The following is a 21850-nucleotide window of genomic DNA, read 5'->3' as shown; positions in this document are numbered from 1 at the left end:
GAAGGGGGTAAAAGGGATTTATTCTGCCTCTCAGAAATCCACGTGAAACCTGTATTACTCGTGGTGGGGTATAAGAGAAATGTATTACCGTCCAAAGCGGGTCACACAGTACTTTATCAAGGTCACGTGGACCAATCAGATCACATCATTCTGACATGGAGGTATGATCAAGTATTTTTTCAAGATCACGTGGACCAATCAGATCTCATCATTCTGACATGGAGGTATGATAATGTGTCATTTAAGATTGCCCTGGTTCTGTAAGAGTGTCTGGAAGCATACACGCCTACTCAGGTAAAGCCGGTACTCCACTTCCAATAAAGGCTTCTGTACCCTTTGAGACCCTCCCTCAGACTGAGATAAAATGGCTGTGGTTTGTAATGCGACATCTGTCAGAAGTCATTTTCATCAAAATACACAAGTACTGTGAAAAAACAAAACGAACCTTAACGTTTGTGTACATATTTATTCTTTTGGGTAAATAAATAAAGCACCTAAATAACACTATTAGGTGAACATCTTAATTTTAAGACACATAGTATAAGACACAATTGGACGGTTCATAAAATAACACTACACGGAGATCACCTACATTAAAGATTGGTCTATCAATAAATAAAAACAATTTATTATATACATGCTGTGATCAAATGTTTAGAAACATGGATTCTGTTCAATATTTCAAACATGGACAGATCAATCTCACTATCTGGTTTTAATGTTGTTGTTTGTTGTTTAACGCCGCACTCAGAAATATTCCAGCTACATGACGGCGGAATGTAAATAATCGAGTCTGGACCAGACAATCCAGTGATTGACATCATGAGCATCGATCCACGCAATTGGGATATGATGACATGCATCAACTAAGTCAGCGAGCTTGACCACCAGATCCCGTTAGTCAGCTCTTACGGCAAGTGATGTATGGATACTGTGATTGTTGGACTCCCAAATTTTCAAATAATGGCAACACACTGCATATTTGTCGTACACAAAGAAAAACGAAAATATGACTAATATATGTCTAACAGGTACGAGAGCGCTGTGTTCGTACATCTCACACAATAATACCATTCTTTCTTGTGTTGGTAAATCCTTGTCTGAACAACACCATGCTCACTTCAAGACAATTATAAGGTATTTAACTGGATTTCTTTGTAAATCTAGGGTGCCATAAATCTGTGATCGTCAATACGTCATCAATATTGGGTGATCGTCAATACTTCATCGATACTGGGTGATCGTCAATACTTCATCGATACTGGGTGATCGTCAATACTTCATTGATACAGGTGATCGTCAATACTTCATCGATACTGGGGGATCGTCAATACTTCATCAATACTCGGTGACGGAGAAACCTGGTGTTTGTGTAAAAACACTGGAAGTATCCAAAGTGACATCTGTGGGAATGTTAGAGACAGGTTGTATCCTGGAATATCACAGTTTATTCAATAAGGCAGTTTCCCACTGGTACTATAGACCATCATTCTGTCACATGACTTATGAGTGAGTGAGTGAGTGAGTGAGTGAGTGAGTGAGTGAGTGAGTGAGTGAGTGAGTGAGTTGGGTTTAACGCTGCTTTAACAGTATTCCAGTCATATCACGGCATGTCAGCATAATGTAGGAGGAAAGACCGAAGTGATGCAGGATGTTAAATCAAGGTGAAGAGTAAATGTCCACTAGGCTGTGGCCAGTGTTTGTTTGTTTGTTTGTTGTTTAACGCTGCACTCACCAACATGCCAGCTATATGACGGGGTCTGAAAATAATCGAGTCAAATACTCGCTGGTTTTCCTATGTCTGAAACCAGGTCATCACTTAATTAGTTCGTAAAAGATAACGACTACACCAAAAATAGGCAAAATGTATTGGCGGGTGATGGAGGAATGTTGTGTATACAGACCCGTGAAGTATTGACAAAGCCTCGACTTCAGGGCCAACTTGCACAAAGCGATCTTAGTGCTAAGATGATCGTAACTCCCACACCCTAACATAGGCTTACGATCGTCTTAGAGCTAAGATCACTTTGTGCAAGTGGGCCCAGGTGCAGATATGTGTGGGTATTCACAAATACAGGCTTGTAATACAAACATTAGCAGCTCCGAGATACACTGTCACAACCAGTGTGAGAACTATATTACAGGATATCGCTATCAGTGATAGAGTAAACTGTAAATTAGAATATAACATCCTAAACCGGCTTCCACAGGAGATATGTATGGGTGAGATCAGTACAGATCCTAGGAGGTATCACTACAATGAAACTGCATCACAATGTGTTACAGACCATTGTGACATCATCGGTTACCATGACATCACAACCAAATGATATCAATAATCGCTCTGCCACTGAAGCTGGTTAGCTGTACTATTTACACTCAAGACACTGGTTATTACTGTTAGAAACTGAACAAGAATGATTTTAGAGGATAAATAGAATCTCACCTTCATGTCTTTTGATATACAGTCTCATTAAAATCAGATCTTAGCTCTCGTTACCTCTAAACAAAGATTTGAGGACATCCCATTATGGGTTGTCAGAACGACCTTTCGCAAACTTTGACTGACCAATGAAAAGACTCACAAGAAGTTCACATAAGCCAATCAGAAAGCAGCTTTCTCGAGCTATACGGCACTAGTTTCGAAATGGAGACTACACTGACAGACAATGTTTTTGACGGATTCAATTGTGAAGCCCGTAGTTGTTTGGAATATGCCATGTTAAACTTTTAGAGGTTGTATGATTAGAAACCACATTCCGACTGTCACTTTCCTAATCTGGTGAGCGATGTTTTGACAGGTCAGATGAAAGGTCATTCTGACCTGACATGCAATGGGATGTCCTCAGATCTTTATTGAACAGTAGTGAGAACTAAGTTTTGATTTTCATGAGATTGTTTGATATAAAATATATCAACATGAGTCGATAAATATTCAAACCTCTCAGGCTTGGCGAGTAGTTTATACTTTTTACGACGAGTAAGAGATTCTCTGTATGCAAACTAGGTCATAGACTATCAACACATAAAAATATCATTAAATTAAACTACTTTCAGTCACAAAAAAACATTCCAAGCAACAAACATCAACAGACCTGTGTTCCAGTGTAGCACCTAGAAGGAATGTCCGTGTTATCTGGCTAAGACAACTCAACTCTAAGACTTCTGTGGAGGGCAGTGTTAATGAACAGGGTGAAGGACAATATTGAGAAGTGCTCCATACCTCCTAATACATAAGTAGCAGTCTTGAGATCATATTCAAAACACATACCTTCTAATTAACAACGGATTACTTGTCATTATAACTAAATAGAATAACGTAGTCAGGTAAGTATAATATTTACAATGAACAAAAAAACAAAAAAACATGTTAAATATTTATGTGTGTAATGCTTAATGATGCCCAGGTAAATATAATTAACCCATGAGGTGATTTTTATAAGATTAAGAAAGTCTCAAAGCACTATTTTCATAATGAAGCAATTGTTCGAACATGTTGAAGAAAGAGTTAATTTGTTTTAATTAAAAACACTAATCCTAAAACTAGTTAGTCCTGTAATTCTGAATGGAGCCCTGCAAAAAAATAATTATCACATAAGTGATTTTCAAAAGGGTCTCAAAGCACTACTTTCACAATGCAGCAATTTAAAAAAAGGTCTATTTTCTTAAAATTAAAAAAAACAACTAATGCTGACCCCCGTTAGCTAGTGGCCCCCAGTGCAGTAACTCTTGTGTATTTCCAAATCTCTCTGCTTGCTGTACATCTTGTCACACTCCGCACACACAAACATGTCTGGGCGGACATAGCCGGAGTTATCTGTCCCTGATTGGCTTCTAGCTTTGCCAGAAGGTGGCGGCCGCACAGCAGCTGGGAAGAGGAAGGGAAACAGTTTCAATGCATCATCATATAATTGAATGTGACTGATGGGATTTTTAAAACTTTCTTTATATTCTGATTGCATGTTTGTTTCTTGTACTCCCTAAATATCATGTGATTGATTCATTGCAATGATGTCCCAACCTTGCATCAAACTAACAATGTTTTTTTTAAAAGCCGCAAGGATGCAAAGGTTTGTGCCAATTAACAATCTCATTAAAATCAGACCTTAGTTCTCGCTACCGCTAAACAAAGATCTGAGGACATCCCATGAGGGGTCACGTCAGAACGACCTTTCATCCAACCAATCAGAGTGTCTCTTACCAGATCATGAAAGTGACAGTCGGAATGTGATTTCTCATCATGCAATCTCGAAAACTTTAACACGGGGTATGCCAAACGATAGTTACGGGCTCAACGACTGAATCTATACAATCTAGACCATATATTAGCCATTCGAGAATGTTCTTTTGTTCAGGTTTCAAATTTTTAAGCGAAAATTTGTCAAAATATGTTTCGAAGCGTAGTCGCCAATTTGAAATTAATGCCGTAAAGCACAAGAAAACTGCCTTTCTGATTGGCTAATGTCGACTTCTTCTCAGTAATTCCATTGGTCGGTCAGAGTTCGCGAAAGGTCGGTCAGACGTGACCCGTAATGGGATGTCCTCAGATCTTTGTTTAGCTTCAGCGAGAACTAAGATCTGATTTTAATGAGATTGTGATGATTGGCCAGTAAAAAGTAAGCATTATGTTATCATCTCTTATCATCCAGCATCCTGAAAGGAGGTTGGCAAACTAAGGGAAGCATTTCATTTCATACTCATATTTCTTTTATAGAAAAACACGATGACAGAACAAGTCCTGTTGGCAAACAATTACCCCAAACACACCACCAAATCCATCCTCCTTACCCCCAACGCCTTGGTTGCTTTGGTACCCACTCTTCTTCATCTGGATGTATGCACTGATGCTGGTTGCATTGACAGGGGCCATAACTCTGCCTGGGTTACCTTTGCCACTGGGTGGTCTCCCTTGTTTTGTGCTATCCTTCTGTCTACTGGCACTACTGGGCCGAGATGACTTTGTCACCAGAAACTCTCCTTCTGTTTTAGTCTTGTTGTGGTCAAAGACGAACGTCTGTTCTTTGGGTATGATTGCAGTCTTGGGTGGAGTTTTTTCAGGAGTCACAGATTTGGTGGAACTGTTATTGTTCTGATTCTCTTGATAATATCTGAAAGTATGAAATGAGAGATACACATTACTAACCATGTTAACTGATGACTTTGAGAAAAAAAATGATAAATGTAATTTTCACATCCATTTCTATTTTTTGGACAGCCTCTCAAAACAGGTATTAATATATTTATTTAAATGCTTCAAAATTAGTATGTCAAATTTTTTTATTATGAAAATATACATGTAAACATTAATGTCTACAGAAATCTCTAACAAAATGTGAAGATGTATAGGAATGAAATCATTTTAGCACTATTTGGTGAGTGAGTGTCCGAATGATTTAGCAGCATGCCGTGAGAAACGAGGCATCAGAGAGTATGGTCTGATTGAGGAAAACTCTAGAGGAGGGCGTGGAATGAGAGATTTATTTGCCATCTTTTACAGACAAAGGGAATGAGTAGGTTAGGTCAAAGCAACCTTCAACTTGAATACATCAGTTGCTTATAATTTGGCCGATTCCTGTGAAGATCTGGGTTAGAACTGCTCTTCAGCAACCCATGTTTTTCTTAGAGGCGACTAATGGAGTTGGATGGTCAGTCTAGCTGACTTGGTTCATGCATGTCATCGATTCCCACTTGCTTAGATCAATGTGGATGATGTTAATCACTGGATTGTGTGGTCCAGACTTGATTATTTACAGACTGCCATCACATAGCGGGAGTACTGCTGGGTGCGGCATTAAACAACAAACAAAGAAAAAAATTATTTTGGAGGAAAGCAGGTTGTAGATGGAAAGCTAGGATTACAACCAACAGGTTTTAGATTAATCAGCACTTTGAAAGTAATGCTGGTCCACTGGGGTAATGGAGTAGGTGACCAGACTGTGTGTTGGTTGTAAATAATCATCTCTGGACCAGACAAACCAGTGATTGATAAAATGAGCAGCGATCCACACCATTGGGTGTGTATTTAACATACCAACAACCAAGGCACCCAGTCTGACCACCTGAGCCTGTTGCCTTTGACAACCAGTTAGGTTGGAGACCTGTTGTGCTTTGTCACATACATTGTTTTGGAGTTAATATAGCCTTTAAGGTAAGAATGCTTCTTTCAGAGAATTTCTGGTTGGCATAAGAGTGATAAATACTAGCCAGGTATCTTTTCCAAAATATCAGCTGGAATAGATACACCAAATAAAAGCGACAGAAATTCTGCCGATGTGCATCAGCCATTATGGTCACAACGTGTAACCTGGCTGACTGAATGTCATCGGACTGAATGTCATAGGAGTGAATGTCATCGGACTGAATGTCATCGGAGTGAATGTCATCGGAGTGAATGTCATCGGAGTGAATGTCATAGGAATGAATGTCATTGGACTTAAATTCATTGGAGTGAATGTCATAGGAGTGAATGTCATCGGAGTGAATATCATTGGACTGAATATCATCGGACTGAATGTCATAGGAGTGAATGTCATCAGAGTGAATGTCATCAGAGTGAATGTCATCGGACTGAATATCATCGGACTGAATATCCTTTTACTGAATTCCAGTTATCATTCTCAACTCCCTGGGGAGTATACAACCCATGAGTGTTTTTAAAATATATATCTGGTTTTGCACATGTAGTTGAAAAAATATCTGGTGTCAATACAAATTCCCCCCTCCAGAATATCAAATGGTCGGACCCTTTACAACAGTCACTGCCTTGACTGCCTCTCACCTGGCGTTGTCCGCGTGGGACACGTCTTCTCTGTACTGACTCGGGGATTCCGTCTTCCACAGCGGAGCAGGCCCAGACATCTGACAGTACAACAGCCACAATCTCAGTTCACTACAATGTTATTCACTGTGACTAATACTGATGCCTACATTTACACAGCCAAGTCAGAAAAAGACATTCTCTCTTTCTCTTAAATAGCTAGAAGGCTACAACAATTTCTACCTGATAATAATAATGATGATGATGATGATGATGATGATGTTGTTGTTGTTGGTGGTGGTGGTGGTGATGATGATGATGATGATGATACCGGTAATAATAATAATAATATATTTGAGAACTGGTTGCTTGCATTTTCTACTGTAGTTCAACTAACAAGGACTATCCAGCATTATTATACCTCCATGTCAGAATGATGAGATCTGATTGGTCACCGTGCTCTTGATAATATACTTAGTGTCCTGCCTTGGAAAGTAATAAGTTTCTCAGCCGGGGAAGAAATCTCTTATACATCCCCACTTGCGAGTCAGGCTGCACATGGATTTCTGAGAATAAATCACTTATACCCAAATTCAAAGTAAAGAGCTGCATGCTTTTTCCTGAGTCAATGAAGTCACGTGACATAGAGCAAGCTAACCTCAGCTCAATCAAACAGCTGTTTTATATCAATTTTGAATTTGTTTGAATTCTTTTACAATGTCATATTACATGTCGGTAAGATAAATTTATTGCCTCCAGGTCGTGGTATAAAACCTAATGCAGGATGCATATAACCCCATGTTCCCCGAGTGATCCTGCTACAACATATAATATCACATCACAATAACGCATCAAGAAATGATGAGTGAGTGAGTTGGGTTTAAGGCCGCTTTTAACAGTATTCCAGTTATATCACGGCGTGTCAGCTTAATGTGGGAGGAAAGCCCGAACTGATGCAGGTCTCAGACATTTACCACTTCGGTGAAACCCACGAGTACGGGTATGGTGCTGACAAACCTAGAAACATAATCGGGGCGAACCAGGATTCAAACCCACATTCATAGGTTTCTGGCGTGTCCAAGGGACGCAACTCTGCACAGCGAATCACAGCGCCTTAGACGACTGGGCCACCCGTGCCCCCTAATAAATGATGAGCAAATACATCAAATGTTAATGACCACAAAATAAATCTCCCTGCTATCTGTTGAACAGTGTGGAGTGAGACATCTAGAGATCCCTGGTCTGGTCCCCCCGTGATGGGGATGTTCTAGTGGGTCCTACCTGCTGGTGTTTAGCTGGAGGCTCCCTGCCCTGTGTCATGGTGAGGACTTTAGTGATGGAGTTCCGGAGTCCCTCGTTCTGGTCTTCCAGCACCTGGATCCTCACTGAGTTGGCCTTCACTTGGTTCTGCATGTCTGTCACGATATCACCTGTACCTGCAACATGTTCGTCATATCACCTGTACTAACCAACATGTCCGTCATGATATCACCTGTACTAGCCAACATGTCCGTCATGATATCACCTGTACCTGCAACATGTCCGTCACGATATCACCTGTACCTGCAACATGTCCGTCATGATATCACCTGTACTAGCCAACATGTCCGTCACGATATCACCTGTACCTGCAACATGTCCGTCATATCACCTGTACTAGCCAACATGTCCGTCATGATATCACCTGTACTAGCCAACATGTCCGTCATGATATCACCTGTACTAACCAACATGTCCGTCACGATATCACCTGTACCTGCAACATGTCCGTCATGATATCACCTGTACTAGCCAACATGTCCGTCACGATATCACCTGTACCTGCAACATGTCCGTAATATCACCTGTACTAGCCAACATGTCCGTCATGATATCACCTGTACCTGCAACATGTCAGTCACGATATCACCTGTACCTGCAACATGTCTGTCACGTTATCACCTGTACCTGCAAAATGTCTGTCACGATATCACCTGTACCTGCAACATGTCCGTCATATCACCTGTACTAGCCAACATGTCCGTCATGATATCACCTGTACTAGCCAACATGTCCGTCATGATATCACCTGTACCTGCAACATGTCCGTCACGATATCACCTGTACCTGCAACATGTCCGTCATGATATCACCTGTACTAGCCAACATGTCCGTCACGATATCACCTGTACCTGCAACATGTCCGTCATATCACCTGTACTAGCCAACATGTCCGTCATGATATCACCTGTACCTGCAACATGTCAGTCACGATATCACCTGTAACTGCAACATGTCTGTCACGTTATCACCTGTACCTGCAAAATGTCTGTCACGATATCACCTGTACCTGCAACATGTCCGTCACGATATCACCTGTACCTGCAACATGTCCGTCATGATATCACAGGGTCCCGGCTGTGCAATCAAATTGTTTCAGTTTCCTTGATCTATCAGATGAATTTATATCCTGTCCGTACCATTTTGGAAGAGGGAAATCAGAGTGCGCGGCAAAGACGTTTATGTTAACTGTACCACCCTATACTGAAGATGTGAAAATCAACAAACCCAAGTCTGCTTGCATGTCAGCAACAGCTTCGAACAAAGGGCAAGGTCACCATCAGATTGAGAAAAGACAACCGTGATGTACTCACAGCGTTTTACGCAAGAGATCAATAGGTAATGTTATTGTTCACATCTAAGATATTTTTGACCACAAAAACAGAAGTCAGGCACACTTCCACAGAGTTTTCGAATGATTTGTATCTGAACTGTTCACTTTGAGTGATCTGGTCATGCAGTCGTATATGCTCATTCATGAACAAACACCTTCGGAAGCAATGTCACAAAAAATGCTTTGAAGGGGGGGGGGGGGGGATATTGATGACACAACCGGAGCATCCAACATAAGTCTACATATCTGTCCAGACAGTTTAAAGTGACTTCATTTCATCACGCCTAACCTTCTACGATAAATCAAATTGAAAGTCGCGAAAATGGTCAGGTGTGTCGAACCCTCGATCTATCAGTAGTTGCACATTGCAAATGGTTCTAGCTCGATCATCACAATAACACTCGGTTAATCAACCGACAACATAATATGTAACTATGGTAACCTACCCTGATAGTCTGGGTTGACCAGAAACTTCAATAAGTTCAAGCTGATAAGCAACTGACAACCCTGTAACCATGGTAACCTACCCTGATAGTCTGGGTTGACTGGGCCATTGAGGTCAGGGTACTCTATTATCATCCTCTCTCTCTCCCTGGCTTCCTCCAGGGACTTCTCCAGTCTCTCTATCCTGCCTTCCGTATTAGCTATGCTCTTCTTCAGACTTGTCTTCTCCGTGTTCAGGCTCTCTATAACGACCTGGATACATACACGACAGACAAGTTATAATGACAGGTGAGGTGAGGTGAAATTGGGTTTAACATCGCATCCAAGATTAGGCGGTCAGTTATAATGTCACATTATGGTCTTGATATTCAGACAGACTGTTTCAGTGTCATTGGTGCCTTAGACAACTGGGCCACCTGGGCCCCTCAAAGTCCCTAGAAGTTGGATATGTCCAGTACTGATACCCTAGATACCCTCTAGTGTACAGTGTACAGTGTACAGACATGATGTATGTTCAAATTAGTAAAATCTAAATTCAACTTTTCTATCTCAACATTCATGACCTCTGACATGTTTGATATTATCAGATGATACTGCCAGTGACAGAAGCCCACCTCTTTCTCCTTGATCTTGTGTTCCAGTTGTTGAGCTTCTGTCTTGGCAACCGTGAGTGACTCCTCAATGGCTTCCTTCTCTTCCTCCAGCAGCGACGCCTGGTCCCTCAGGTCCTGGTTCTCCTGGTCCAGGTCACCCACTCTCTGCAGCAGGGCGTCTTGCTTGCCCTGAAGGGACTGGGGACAGAGAGACTTGTAGACAACAGGAGCATCAATAACATTGCAGGTGACACTCTCTGCAGCAGGGCGTCTTGCTTGCCCTGAAGGGACTGGGGACAGAGAGACTTGTAGACAACAGGAGCATCAATAACATTGCAGGTGACACTCTCTGCAGCAGGGCGTCTTGCTTGCCCTGAAGGGACTGGGGACAGAGAGACTTTCATACAACAGGAGCATCAATAACATTGCAGGTGACACTCTCTGCAGCAGGGCATCCTGCTTGCCCTGAAGGGACTGGGACATATAGACTTGTAGACAACAGGAGCATCAATAACATTGCAGGTGACACTCTCTGCAGCAGGGCATCCTGCTTGCCCTGAAGGGACTGGGACATATAGACTTGTAGACAACAGGAGCATCAATAACATTGCAGGTGACCACTCTCTGTAGCAGGTTGCCTGCTTGCCCTGAAGGGACTGGGGACAGAGAGACTTGTAGACAACAGGAGCATCAATCACATTGCAGGTGACACTCTGTAGCAGGGCATACTGCTTGCCCTGAAGGGACTGGGGACATATAGACTTGTAGACAACAGGAGCATCAATAACATTGCAGGTGACACTCTGTAGCAGGGCATACTGCTTGCCCTGAAGGGACTGGGGACATATAGACTTGTAGACAACAGGAGCATCAATAACATTGCAGGTGACCACTCTCTGTAGCAGGGCGTCCTGCTTGCCCTGAAGGGACTGGGGACAGATAGACTTGTAGACAACAGGAACATCAATCACATTGCAGGTAACACTATAGCAGGGAGTCCTGCTTGCCCTGAAGGGACTGGGGACAGATAGACTTGTAGACAACAGGAGCATCAATCACATTGCAGGTGACCACTCTCTGCAGCAGGGTGCTCTGAAGGGACTGGGAAAGATAGACTTTTAGACAACATTGAAGAATTACCTAACATGGCATACTTATAGTTACCAGTGGTTTATGACAATTATGTACATAACTCCAGTGAAGATCCAGGTTAGAATAGGTCTTCAGCAACCCATGCTTGTCGTAAAAGGCGACTATGCTTGTCGTAAGAGGCGACTAACGGGATCGGGTGGTAAGGCTTGCTGACTTGGTTGATGCATGTCATCGTATCCCAATTGCTTGGATTGATGCTCATGATGTCAATCACTGGATTGTCTGGTCCAGACTCGATTATTTACAGACCGCCGTCATATAGCTGGAATATTGCTGAGTGCGGCTTTAAACAACAAACAAACAAACAAACATAACTCCCATTACCTGGCCATGTTTAGCCACACTCCTGTTCTTGGCTTGTTCCTTGCCGAGGTCCTGGTGGGTCTTCTCCAGTTTCTCATTGATGTCCGACAGCTGTGTCCTCAAGGTGCCGACCTCTGACTCTAGTGAGGTTACTTCCCTGGATGTCGCCTTGTTTTGATCTACCTCACTTTGAAGGTCTTGTTTTGTATTTTCTGAATCAGTATGATCAGTAAAGAACATCAGTCAAACAGAATCTTAGGTGAGGTGAAATGGGGTTTAACGTCGCGTCCAAGATTATTGCACTTATATAGCGACGTGCATGTACATGTGTGTGTGGCTGCTTGTACTAGTCTGGACTGATGCCGATTTATAGTGCTAGCTCACTGAGATAACATGCCGCAGTTTAACATGAATACCCCACTCAGACACAGTATACTGACTCTGAGCCGACCAGTCCTTGCTTTAGCCCCTTAATGCCGAGCGCCAGACAGGGTAACAACAAGTACCACCTTTTAACGTCTTTTGGTATGACGCGGCCGGGAATCGAACCCCAGACATTCCGCTCTCCGGGCGGACGCTCTACCACTAAACCACAGAGGTGGTCCTCAAACAGAATCTTAAAGAAAGAAACATAGGAACTAAGAGAGTTGGAGAAGCACTGCTGACCTCTATTTCACACAAAAGAAAATGCTTGTCGTAAAAGGCGACTATGCTTGTCGTAAAAGGCGACTATTCTTGTCGTAAAAGGCAACCATGCTTGTCGTAAAAGGCGACTATGCTTGTCGTAAAAGGTGACTATGCTTGTCGTAAAAGGCGACTATGCTTGCCGTAAAAGGTGACTATGCTTGTCGTAAAAGGCGACTATTCTTGTCGTAAAAGGCGACTATGCTTGTCGTAAAAGGCGACTATGCTTGTCGTTAAAGGTGACTATGTTTGTCGTAAAAGGCGACTATGCTTGTTGCAAGAGCAACTAATAGAATCAGGTGATCAGGCTCTCTGACTTGGTTGATGCATGTCATCATATCCCAATTGTCTGGATCGATGCTCAAGATGTCAATCACTGGATTGTTTGGTCCCAACTCAATTATTTACAGACCGCCATCATACAACTGGAATGAGTAAATAAACAGAAAAGAACAATGACACCATCTGATCCAAGAGCACAAGTTAAAAGTTTGGCCTAAGAAACAATGAGGACTTTATTATTTTTAGTCCCACAGAAGAACTAAAGACAATGGAGATGATGATGGAATCTATCCAGTCAGCAACATCTGTATCTTATCTGATGGATTTGGAGCAGGAAGCCCAACTGTCTATAGTAAGTATAGGTATTCATTCATGTTTACTATTAAGTAGTCTGTCTCACAGACCCACAGAATAAATTTACCAACTCAAGTCTAGAATGATTTAGCAAGTCTAGATCGCCTTAACAATCAAGCATTGTTCTGGGCTTCATTTGGTTTGCATATTATATATACTTCTTAAATAAAATAACTTTATTTCTGGGACTAAATGTTAGTCTAACTACAGTGATCCCTCGCTATTGTGCTCTTCGATAAAGCGCTACCTCGGTTACTACGCATGGTAAGGCATGGCTCCCAAAATTTATGTACACTTTTAATACTGAGAGTTTTACACAGACATGATTGTATTGTTGTGCGTTGTTCATTTGCACATAACGCTTCTCATTGCATAATCAACCGTTTATTGCTGAATGGAGTTCTAATAATCTGTTTGAAAACATCCGCGGCAAGTCCCGCAAAAACGATTGTTCTACTAGTTAACTTTTCACACTATACATCCTTTGATCTTAGAAGCACATGCATGCAATAAAAGAGAACCACAAGTGAAGTTTATAATTTTAATTAATGGGCAATTCCAATTTGAGGCGACACTGTCAACTCACATGTCATTGCTGTCACAACACGGCGGTCATTCCTTTAGATTCAGATCAAGTAACCGTATCAAACCAATTAATCTGGCTTGAATGTGTATCTATATTTGAATGAATGTGTATGAATGTGCATAGTGCTGGTCAAAACTCTCGTTTTCCGTATTTTTCTGTATTAAGATATGACACTATATCAGACAGGCACAGGCAGACTGATTTGTTTGTTGTATAACGCCACGCACAGCAATATTCCAGCTATATAACGGCAGTCTTTAAATAATTAAGTCTGGACCAGACAATCCATTGACTGATATCATGAGCATCTTATAACTGGCATATGATGATATACATCAACCAAGTCAGCGAGCCTCACCACCTGATCTGATTGGTCGCCTCTTATGACAAGCATAGTCTCCTTTCACGACAAGCATGGGATGCTGAAGACCTTTTCTAACCCGGATCTTCACAGGTGACAGGCAGACTGAACACACAATACAGTTGTGAAAGGGATTTTAACCCACTACAGATCCTGGCATGGCCAAGGGATGTAACTCTTCACAGTGAGATACAATGTCTTAGATCACTAGGAACCCAAGTCCCGATCTATATATCAGACAGCAACAGTTTCAATCCTCACCCAGCTGTTGCAACTGCTGTTGCTGCTCTCTCAGCTCCTCCTTCAGCTGCGCCAACATCGCCTCCAGCGCTGACCGAGACTGCTTCAGCTCCTCCTTCTCCTGGGTCACATGATTCAGCATCTCCGCATGCTGCCTCTCCAACTCTGTGACCTTCACCTCAAACTGGTGCCGAACTGCAGACTGTGTCTCACGCTCCACCTTCAAATCCTTTTCTGCCTTAGACACTTTTTCGGTCATTTTTCTCTTTTCTTTTAAATACCCTGCCACATCTTCTTGCAGTGGACCAATTGTTGCAGCAAGCTGTTCGACGTGTTTACTTATGCGGGCAATGTCTTTGTTCTGCTCCGCTGTCCATCGTTTCACGTCATTGGAACTCAACCATTCAACATCCACCACTTGACCACGAAATTTCTTTAATGACGACGGCATATTTTGAGACTGACACGTATTGATGACGACCTCGCCAGCTTCCCGGAAACACTTCTGAACTGCATGGCATGATTCACAAGGTACAAATACCGTCTCAATTGTTTGCGATGATTTATTACAAGCATCCTTGGAAATCTCCCCCTCGCTTGAGGTCACAGACTCCCCTCTCGTGACACCGAGCTCTGCGTTGTTCGGGGGGATTAGTCCCCCAAATCCTAGTGTCTTCGGAGGAGTGAGTCCTCTCTGGTAAGATGTCCCATTTCCATTGTGGAGCTGACCTAACTCATCGGTTAGTTTACTGACTGTGTTCTCCAAATCAGAAAATTTTCGACTTTTTGATTTATTCTGAAAAAATATTCTGAGTATTACATAAAATTACATGAATTTAGATATTCATGACATCAGTTCACTTATCATGACACAACACATTGCAAATTTCCTTCTTCTATGTAACACAGAGCCCCAAACTTGTCTCTTCTATTTTTGATTTTCTGTTGCCTATGGTTACCAACTGGAGTTATCTGTCCTTGATCACTGCCTTCTCATTGCAAAAGAAGATACACATGCGCTTGCGTTTGGGGAAAAATAACAATAAGATTGTTTAAATAAAAGTGACTATGTAGAACTATAGATCTTCATAATTTATGACGTGAAAACGATTTTAAAATATCCTTATCAGCTTTCTGCATAATGGGAATCCTATCATCCTCAAATATGTTTGGGTTGACACCCACAGTATTTGAAACGAGAGACCCCTTACATTTCCAATTAATAGGATTATCATGATTATAGACATTTTCATGAGGCATTTTCCTAATACTTAAACAAAGCTCTTCGGCAGTAGTTCTATCCACTGGAGGCAGTCAACATTGGTAAACATTACCAAGCCTTTGACTGGTATGGCTTCGAGACACAAATCTGTCTTAGGCCTTTAGTTGGGTTTGAGTGAGTTAGGTTTTTAATACCGCTTTTAACAGTATTCCAGTTATATTGCAGCGTGTCAGTTTAATGTAGGAGGAAAGCCCAAAGTGATGCAGGTCTCAGACATTTAACACTTCGGAGAAATCCACGAGCACGGGTATGGTGCTGACAAACTTAGAAACATAATCGGGGCGAACCGGGATTCGAACCAGCAATCATAGGTTTCTGGTGTGCATAAGGGACGCAACTCTGCACAGCGAATTGTGGCACCTTAGACGACTGGGCCAACCATGCCCCCATCATATGATTTTTATGGTGGAAAACAACAAAGGTTAGAATAGACACTTGTTCTCAAAACATCGGCAGATGCAGTCTAACATTTATAGTGAGTGAGTGAGTATGGTTTTACGCCGCTTTTAGCAATATTCCAGCAATATCACGGCGGGGGACACCAGAAATGGGCTTCACACATTGTACCCATGTCGGGAATCGAACCCGGGTCTTCGGCGTGACGAGCGAACGCTTTAACCACTAGGCTACCCGACCGCCCCTCTAACATTTATAATAGTGAGAGCAGTTTCCCATCTGTGTGACACACCAGCAAGTACCTCGGATTGTGTCTGCTGTACAACTGTGTGAAGCTGTATCAGTCTATTCCAGTACTTCTTCACAACCAGGCCAACAGAGCTACTAGAGGTGGAGGAGTTGTCTCCCCCTGTCTTGACACTGGCCATCAGCTGCTCGGTGTATTTGCCCATGGACTGCATCAACAACACCATCCTAGTTGTAGACAGAATAAACATACAGCAACAACGTGGTATAGGGATATGATGGCTTACAACAGATTCATAGTCCATAAAACAGACATTAATCCTGTTTTCCATCACATGTATGCTTCTTCTTCTAGAGCATGTGAGAAGGTTTAACTTTTTTTACAGGTCAACCAGCAGAGTGAGTGAGTGAGTGAGTGAGTGAGTGAGTGAGTGAGTGAGTGAGTGAGTGAGTGAGTGAGTGAGTGAGTGAGTGCGTGCGTGCGTGCGTGAGTGAGTGAGTGGGTGGGTGGGTGGGTGAGTGAGTATTGTTTTCTGCCGCCTTTAGCAATATTCCAGCAATATCACAGCAGGGTGCACAAATTGTTAATCTTTGCTGTATGTAACTTTAGTCATTAGTTTAAATCTGACTCACGTAAAGTTTCTTCTCATCTGCTATTCAGCTAACATTAAACTAAATGTGGTGTTTATTTACATGATGCTGTATCGGCTTATTGTATGGACGAAAACTAGTCGAATATGGGCTGATTGCAAATTACAACAGTGTCAAATACACGGGAAAACAATACTATACACTCTTAAGATTAACTGTTACCGTACCTTGGCTATTTATTCTCAAAACCATAATTAAACTTCTGTCATATTGGGCATTAACTTACACTTAAACAGGATTGTCATTTTGTGTCAGCAGCAAATGGAATACCTCCCAATCCTGCATTCTGATTGGCAAATAATAATGTACTCAAACTCGTCTGTCAGGTTGACATTAGTTTGGCACCAAAAACCGAATGTACACCACAAGGTCTTTGAATGACAGCGGCACAATATCATACCAGCACCATAAATTCTACATATGAGTTCTACAAAAATAATAGGTTTTAAAAGATATGTCTGGTAGTCATCAGTTCTGATGACCAGTACTGTTCTTATAAGGTTGAAAAAGTATCTGGAGCTTTACTGTATGAAATTGGAAATACAGGAAACAATACCAAAATACAAGTTCAGGCTAGTGACTTAAAGATTTTAGCACAGACTGGGTCTTAACTGATGAGTGAGTGTGTCAACAAAAGGAAAATGAACTGACATTTTTTATATTTCTTTCTTTGAGCATGTTGAGTGACTTTTAGAAGTTGATATTTAATTAACAACAAGAGCTAGAGTATGGACTTATATACATCATTCATCAACAGAACTTTTCTTCTTTATACAAATTCATGTAAATTATTTAAGCCTGTTAAGGAAACTTTTATTTACATGAATTATCTGTGAAAACAGCAGCCAATAGTATACACAGCTCCAGATAAGCTTTTGGTTTTGTGGGTATTTTACCCATGCATTTTAAAATCAATGGGTATCAGTAATTCTACCTGCGTATTCAAATTTCTGTTACCCACTGGTTTTTACACATGTGGGTATTTAAGTTAAATATTTAAAAACACTATTCATCTAGTCCCTGCAAACTGGTGTCGTGTGGGTTCGAGTGCTTTATAGGACTCAAAAATACCACGATACTTCCACAAGAAAGTGTGATGGCAAATGATCATGATGTAACTGTCATCGTGGAGTTTGGCAAGGTTGACGGAATGCACCTTTATAATTTCAAAATAAGTTGCCGATTTGCTAATCGAATACGCAGGGTTACTTCACAATATTTTGATGATACGCACAAGTTTTATTTTTGTAGCGTATCTGTAATGTTCGTTGCGTATTTGATACGCTTGGATTATATTTTACTGTGTATTTCTGCGTTTCTGATGCGTATTTCATGCAGATACACAGCTTATCTGGAGCTCTGAGTATAACTGTAAAGTGTATCAGGTGCCATCATTACTTAGTATTATGATCACAAGCATACATGAACCTACCTGTCAATCACTAGTTCATACAGTGCAATGTGTGCCACCTGCCTCTCTTCTTCATCTTCAGAATAGTCGTACATTTCAAGTAATTCATCAATGTCAAGATCCCATGACTTTTTGTCGGGGAATTTCCATGATGGAGAGGAGACTGGTCCAGTCCGTGAAAAGACATCATTAATTGCCCATTGCAAGTCTTGAACATCATTTCGAAGACTTTCCATACAGGCCTTGCTTCCCAACAAGTAAGCCATGGTTAGGGATTACAATCTGTAAATAAACATATTGACCATAGTGACATAAGATCAGAATGCAGAACTGCATCATGCTTCTTAAAACATACCATATTCGATGTAATAAGCACTCCTATCTAATAAGCGCAAACAGCGATATTTGCTAATATATTGGCTAGTGAACAATCCCAATTAGCACCCCAATTAGCACACTGATCAATGTACACAAGACTTATTTATTAATAATAATAATTAATAATACGCACTCGTGCACCCTTAATTATGGACAATTAAATTCTGGAAAAATATATATGTCGTATATAAACATTTCAGGCTATCAGCATAAACCACGAAATTTATCTTTCAACTCTGTTTTTCTCACCAAAATAATATTCTAATAAGAGCCCCATTTTTCTAATTTGGGAGCGCCCTAGGTGCTTATTACGTCGAATACGGTAACTGTCAACTGTACGACAATTTAATTATGGCTTGACAATTAGGCACATAAAATTGCTAATGTTAGAAACTAAGGTGAAGTGAGTTGAAATGGGGTTTAGAGTTGCGTTCAAGATTATTGCACATACATAGCAACATATCTGTCTGCTTGTACTAGTCCAAACTAATGGGGGCGGTCGGGTAGCCTAGTAGTTAAAGCGTTCGCTCGTCACGCCAAAGACTCGGGTTCGATTCCCGACATGGGTACAATGTGTAAAGCTCATTTCTGGTGTCCCCACCATGATATTGCTGGAATATTGCTAAAAGCGGCGTAAAACCATACTCACTCACTCCCTCCAAACTAATGACCGTTATATACTGCCAGCCTACTGACTGACATACTACAGTTTTACATGAATACCCAACTCAGACACAGTATACTGACTCCGAGCCAACCAGTCCTTGTTTTATCCTTTTACTGCTGAGTGCCAGGCAGTGTAACAAGTAGCATTTTATAACATGTTTTCTTCTTTTCACAGATGCAAATTGAAAAGTAAGCTTGTGTGTTTTACTCATTGATGAGTTACAAAATACTAACAGCCAGCTTGATTAGATTAGAAGCCAGTGTATATCAAAGCCTAGATAACAATATAAATATGCCTCGGTTGTATTGAAGCCAATTAATCACTTTCCTACCCAGAGTTCCTTGCGACCAGCCGAATACCTCTGTCACATCGTGACATATTACCAGTCCATTCATGTGTATTTCATCTGTTTCATTTTGGATAAGTCTAAACATTTAGATAAACATATGTCATGAAATGTTTAGCTTTCATTGAGAAAATATCCTAAAACATGAAAAACTATTTCCATTTGTGTATTTATCCCCATCCGGTCATCGAAGCCGTACCAAGAGCTTGTGATATGCAGTCACTTGGATGTGTTGTCATGCACCTCATTGTCGCAGTTGTAGTACTATATCCATATAATTATGCAAAACAATATGTAAAGCACACCGAAAGGCTTGAATTAGGCCTGTCTGTTATTACTGTAAACAGCTTTATTTCTGCTCCGTTAAAATATTGCAAATACCACACTAAAGACAATACTGCGATGAGATATTTTTGCGAGTTGCCGTGTTGAGATGACCCCTCGATTACCAAACAATAGACAGCTTCTCTCCGAAGCTAGTTAATCTGAGTTGGCCGGAAAGTTGACCGGAAGGGATTGCGACCAATTATCAAATACGATAATTGACTCAACTCAGTGCCATGACTGTGAGTTTGAATGCAAACTATATAAGAAGACACTAATTGCTCTGTTTACACTGTCATTTGTGATGTATTGTGTGACCATTCTGCATTCATTTGTGTTTTTAACTTATTGAGTAACTTGTGGTTCTGGTTGATGATTTCAACATTTGATGACGTGTTGCAATAAATAAAGAAATAAAGTATTATTTATACTTATTTTTGCGTTTTTAATTTTTACGTTTTTAATTTTTGCGATTGAGTCTCGTTCGCAAAACTCGCAATAATAAAACGGTCGCAAAAAAATCCCTGTTTACAGTATCTCAGAATAAGTGTGTTTGTTTTCAAACAAGAGGAAAGTCTGGTCCCGTGTAAGCCAACACCCGCAGTGTTGTCACTGGAGCAGAAACGGAATAAGGCTAGCAGAGCAAAAATAAGCTCGGGAGTTATCGGCTATTGTTTACAAACAAAGCTTCAGAGCGGTCGACGTCCTGTCCCTTTAATGTGTGAAAATCTGAGGACACCTCCATAGGAGAAGTTATGTATATGCATTGGAATAAAAAGTCTGATTATAAATAGACTGATAATGATAGAGAGCTATAATGCTGAATATAGGTCCTATATTCCTGTGTTATGGGTTTTCGGACGCTTAAGACATTCCTAGTTTTCTCGCAAATCACCAGAACAACAGTAATTTTGAGATGTATTACATTTTGTGATCCATACTTTTAAGATGATAGAATTGCATTTTAATTTATATGAACTTTCTGAATAAAATCATTGTCTCTGACATTGATGTGACGATGGAAAAAATTTAATTCATCAAACATTGTGTAGTGGACATAGTGTATGTGCACTTTCTGTTACTGAATTCTAGAAGACCAAAGATTAACAGAGGTAAAAATAATATTATTATAACGTCGGATCATATGTTTTCAGACATCCTACGTTTCAATCGGACATATTTATCACGAGTACTGCAGCTATAACGGGGGTTGTGTTACACAGGCATTGTACATCTCACTCACTTATAAAAGACAACTTTATCTGAGTATTTACAATGTCTGTGTGATCGCAAAATGTTTGAACAGTTGAAAGAATTACTTGTATCCTAAACATGATACATTAAAACCAACCATGTCAGATTCCTTTGTGACATGATATAAGTTCATAATAAGTAACACGAGAAATGGCAATGTGTGATCAACGGTATACTGTTACATAAAACATATACCGGTAGGCTTACGCAGACACAGTTGATGCTATTATCAAATTCACAAATGACGATAGGGTGAAGATATTCGATAATCTTTCACAAACTCAGCTCTGCAAATGACAACAATCTAGACATGTCATTCAAAAGATTATTAATTTGTAATTCAACATACCAGGAGGGACCAACCAGATTGAAATTGACATGAATATAAGGTACTTATCAGAAAACCACTGAAAATCTAGCACATATTTGGAATGTTCCCTCGGAAAACGCCATGTTGTTTACATGACGTCACTTCCTTCGAGTCAA

General features: G+C 40.8%; 1 protein-coding gene across 1 annotated transcript; it reads right to left on the bottom strand.

The window, feature by feature from the left end:
- Positions 1-446: 446 nt before the first annotated feature.
- Positions 447-21850, bottom strand: LOC124151018 (coiled-coil domain-containing protein 157-like). The gene is made up of 11 exons (XM_046523258.2): positions 21714-21850; positions 18417-18677; positions 16390-16561; positions 14431-15205; positions 11924-12114; positions 10469-10645; positions 9938-10106; positions 8039-8193; positions 6779-6858; positions 4789-5108; positions 447-3868 (listed from the first exon to the last, which is right to left on the bottom strand). The coding sequence occupies exons 2-11, from the start codon at positions 18659-18661 to the stop codon at positions 3705-3707; spliced, it is 2448 nt and encodes an 815-aa protein (XP_046379214.2). The 5' UTR covers positions 18662-18677; positions 21714-21850; the 3' UTR covers positions 447-3704.

The sequence above is a fragment of the Haliotis rufescens genome, unplaced genomic scaffold (genome assembly GCF_023055435.1).
Source record: "Haliotis rufescens isolate VD_foot unplaced genomic scaffold, xgHalRufe1.0.p SCAF_15, whole genome shotgun sequence".
In the NCBI taxonomy this organism is placed as follows: Eukaryota; Metazoa; Mollusca; class Gastropoda; order Lepetellida; family Haliotidae; genus Haliotis; species Haliotis rufescens.
Note: the sequence above shows the minus strand (reverse complement) of the source record. Positions and strands in the feature narration are given on the sequence as shown.

Coding starts and splice junctions, on each gene's coding strand:
- LOC124151018 (XM_046523258.2), bottom strand. CDS start 18,661: ATGGCTTACTTGTTGGGAAGCAAGGCCTGTATGGAAAGTCTTCGAAAT. Junction 15,206..16,389: donor TACAGCAGACACAATCCGAG/GTACTTGCTGGT, acceptor ATATTTTTTCAG/AATAAATCAAAAAGTCGAAA. Junction 12,115..14,430: donor ACAGCAGTTGCAACAGCTGG/GTGAGGATTGAA, acceptor ATACTGATTCAG/AAAATACAAAACAAGACCTT.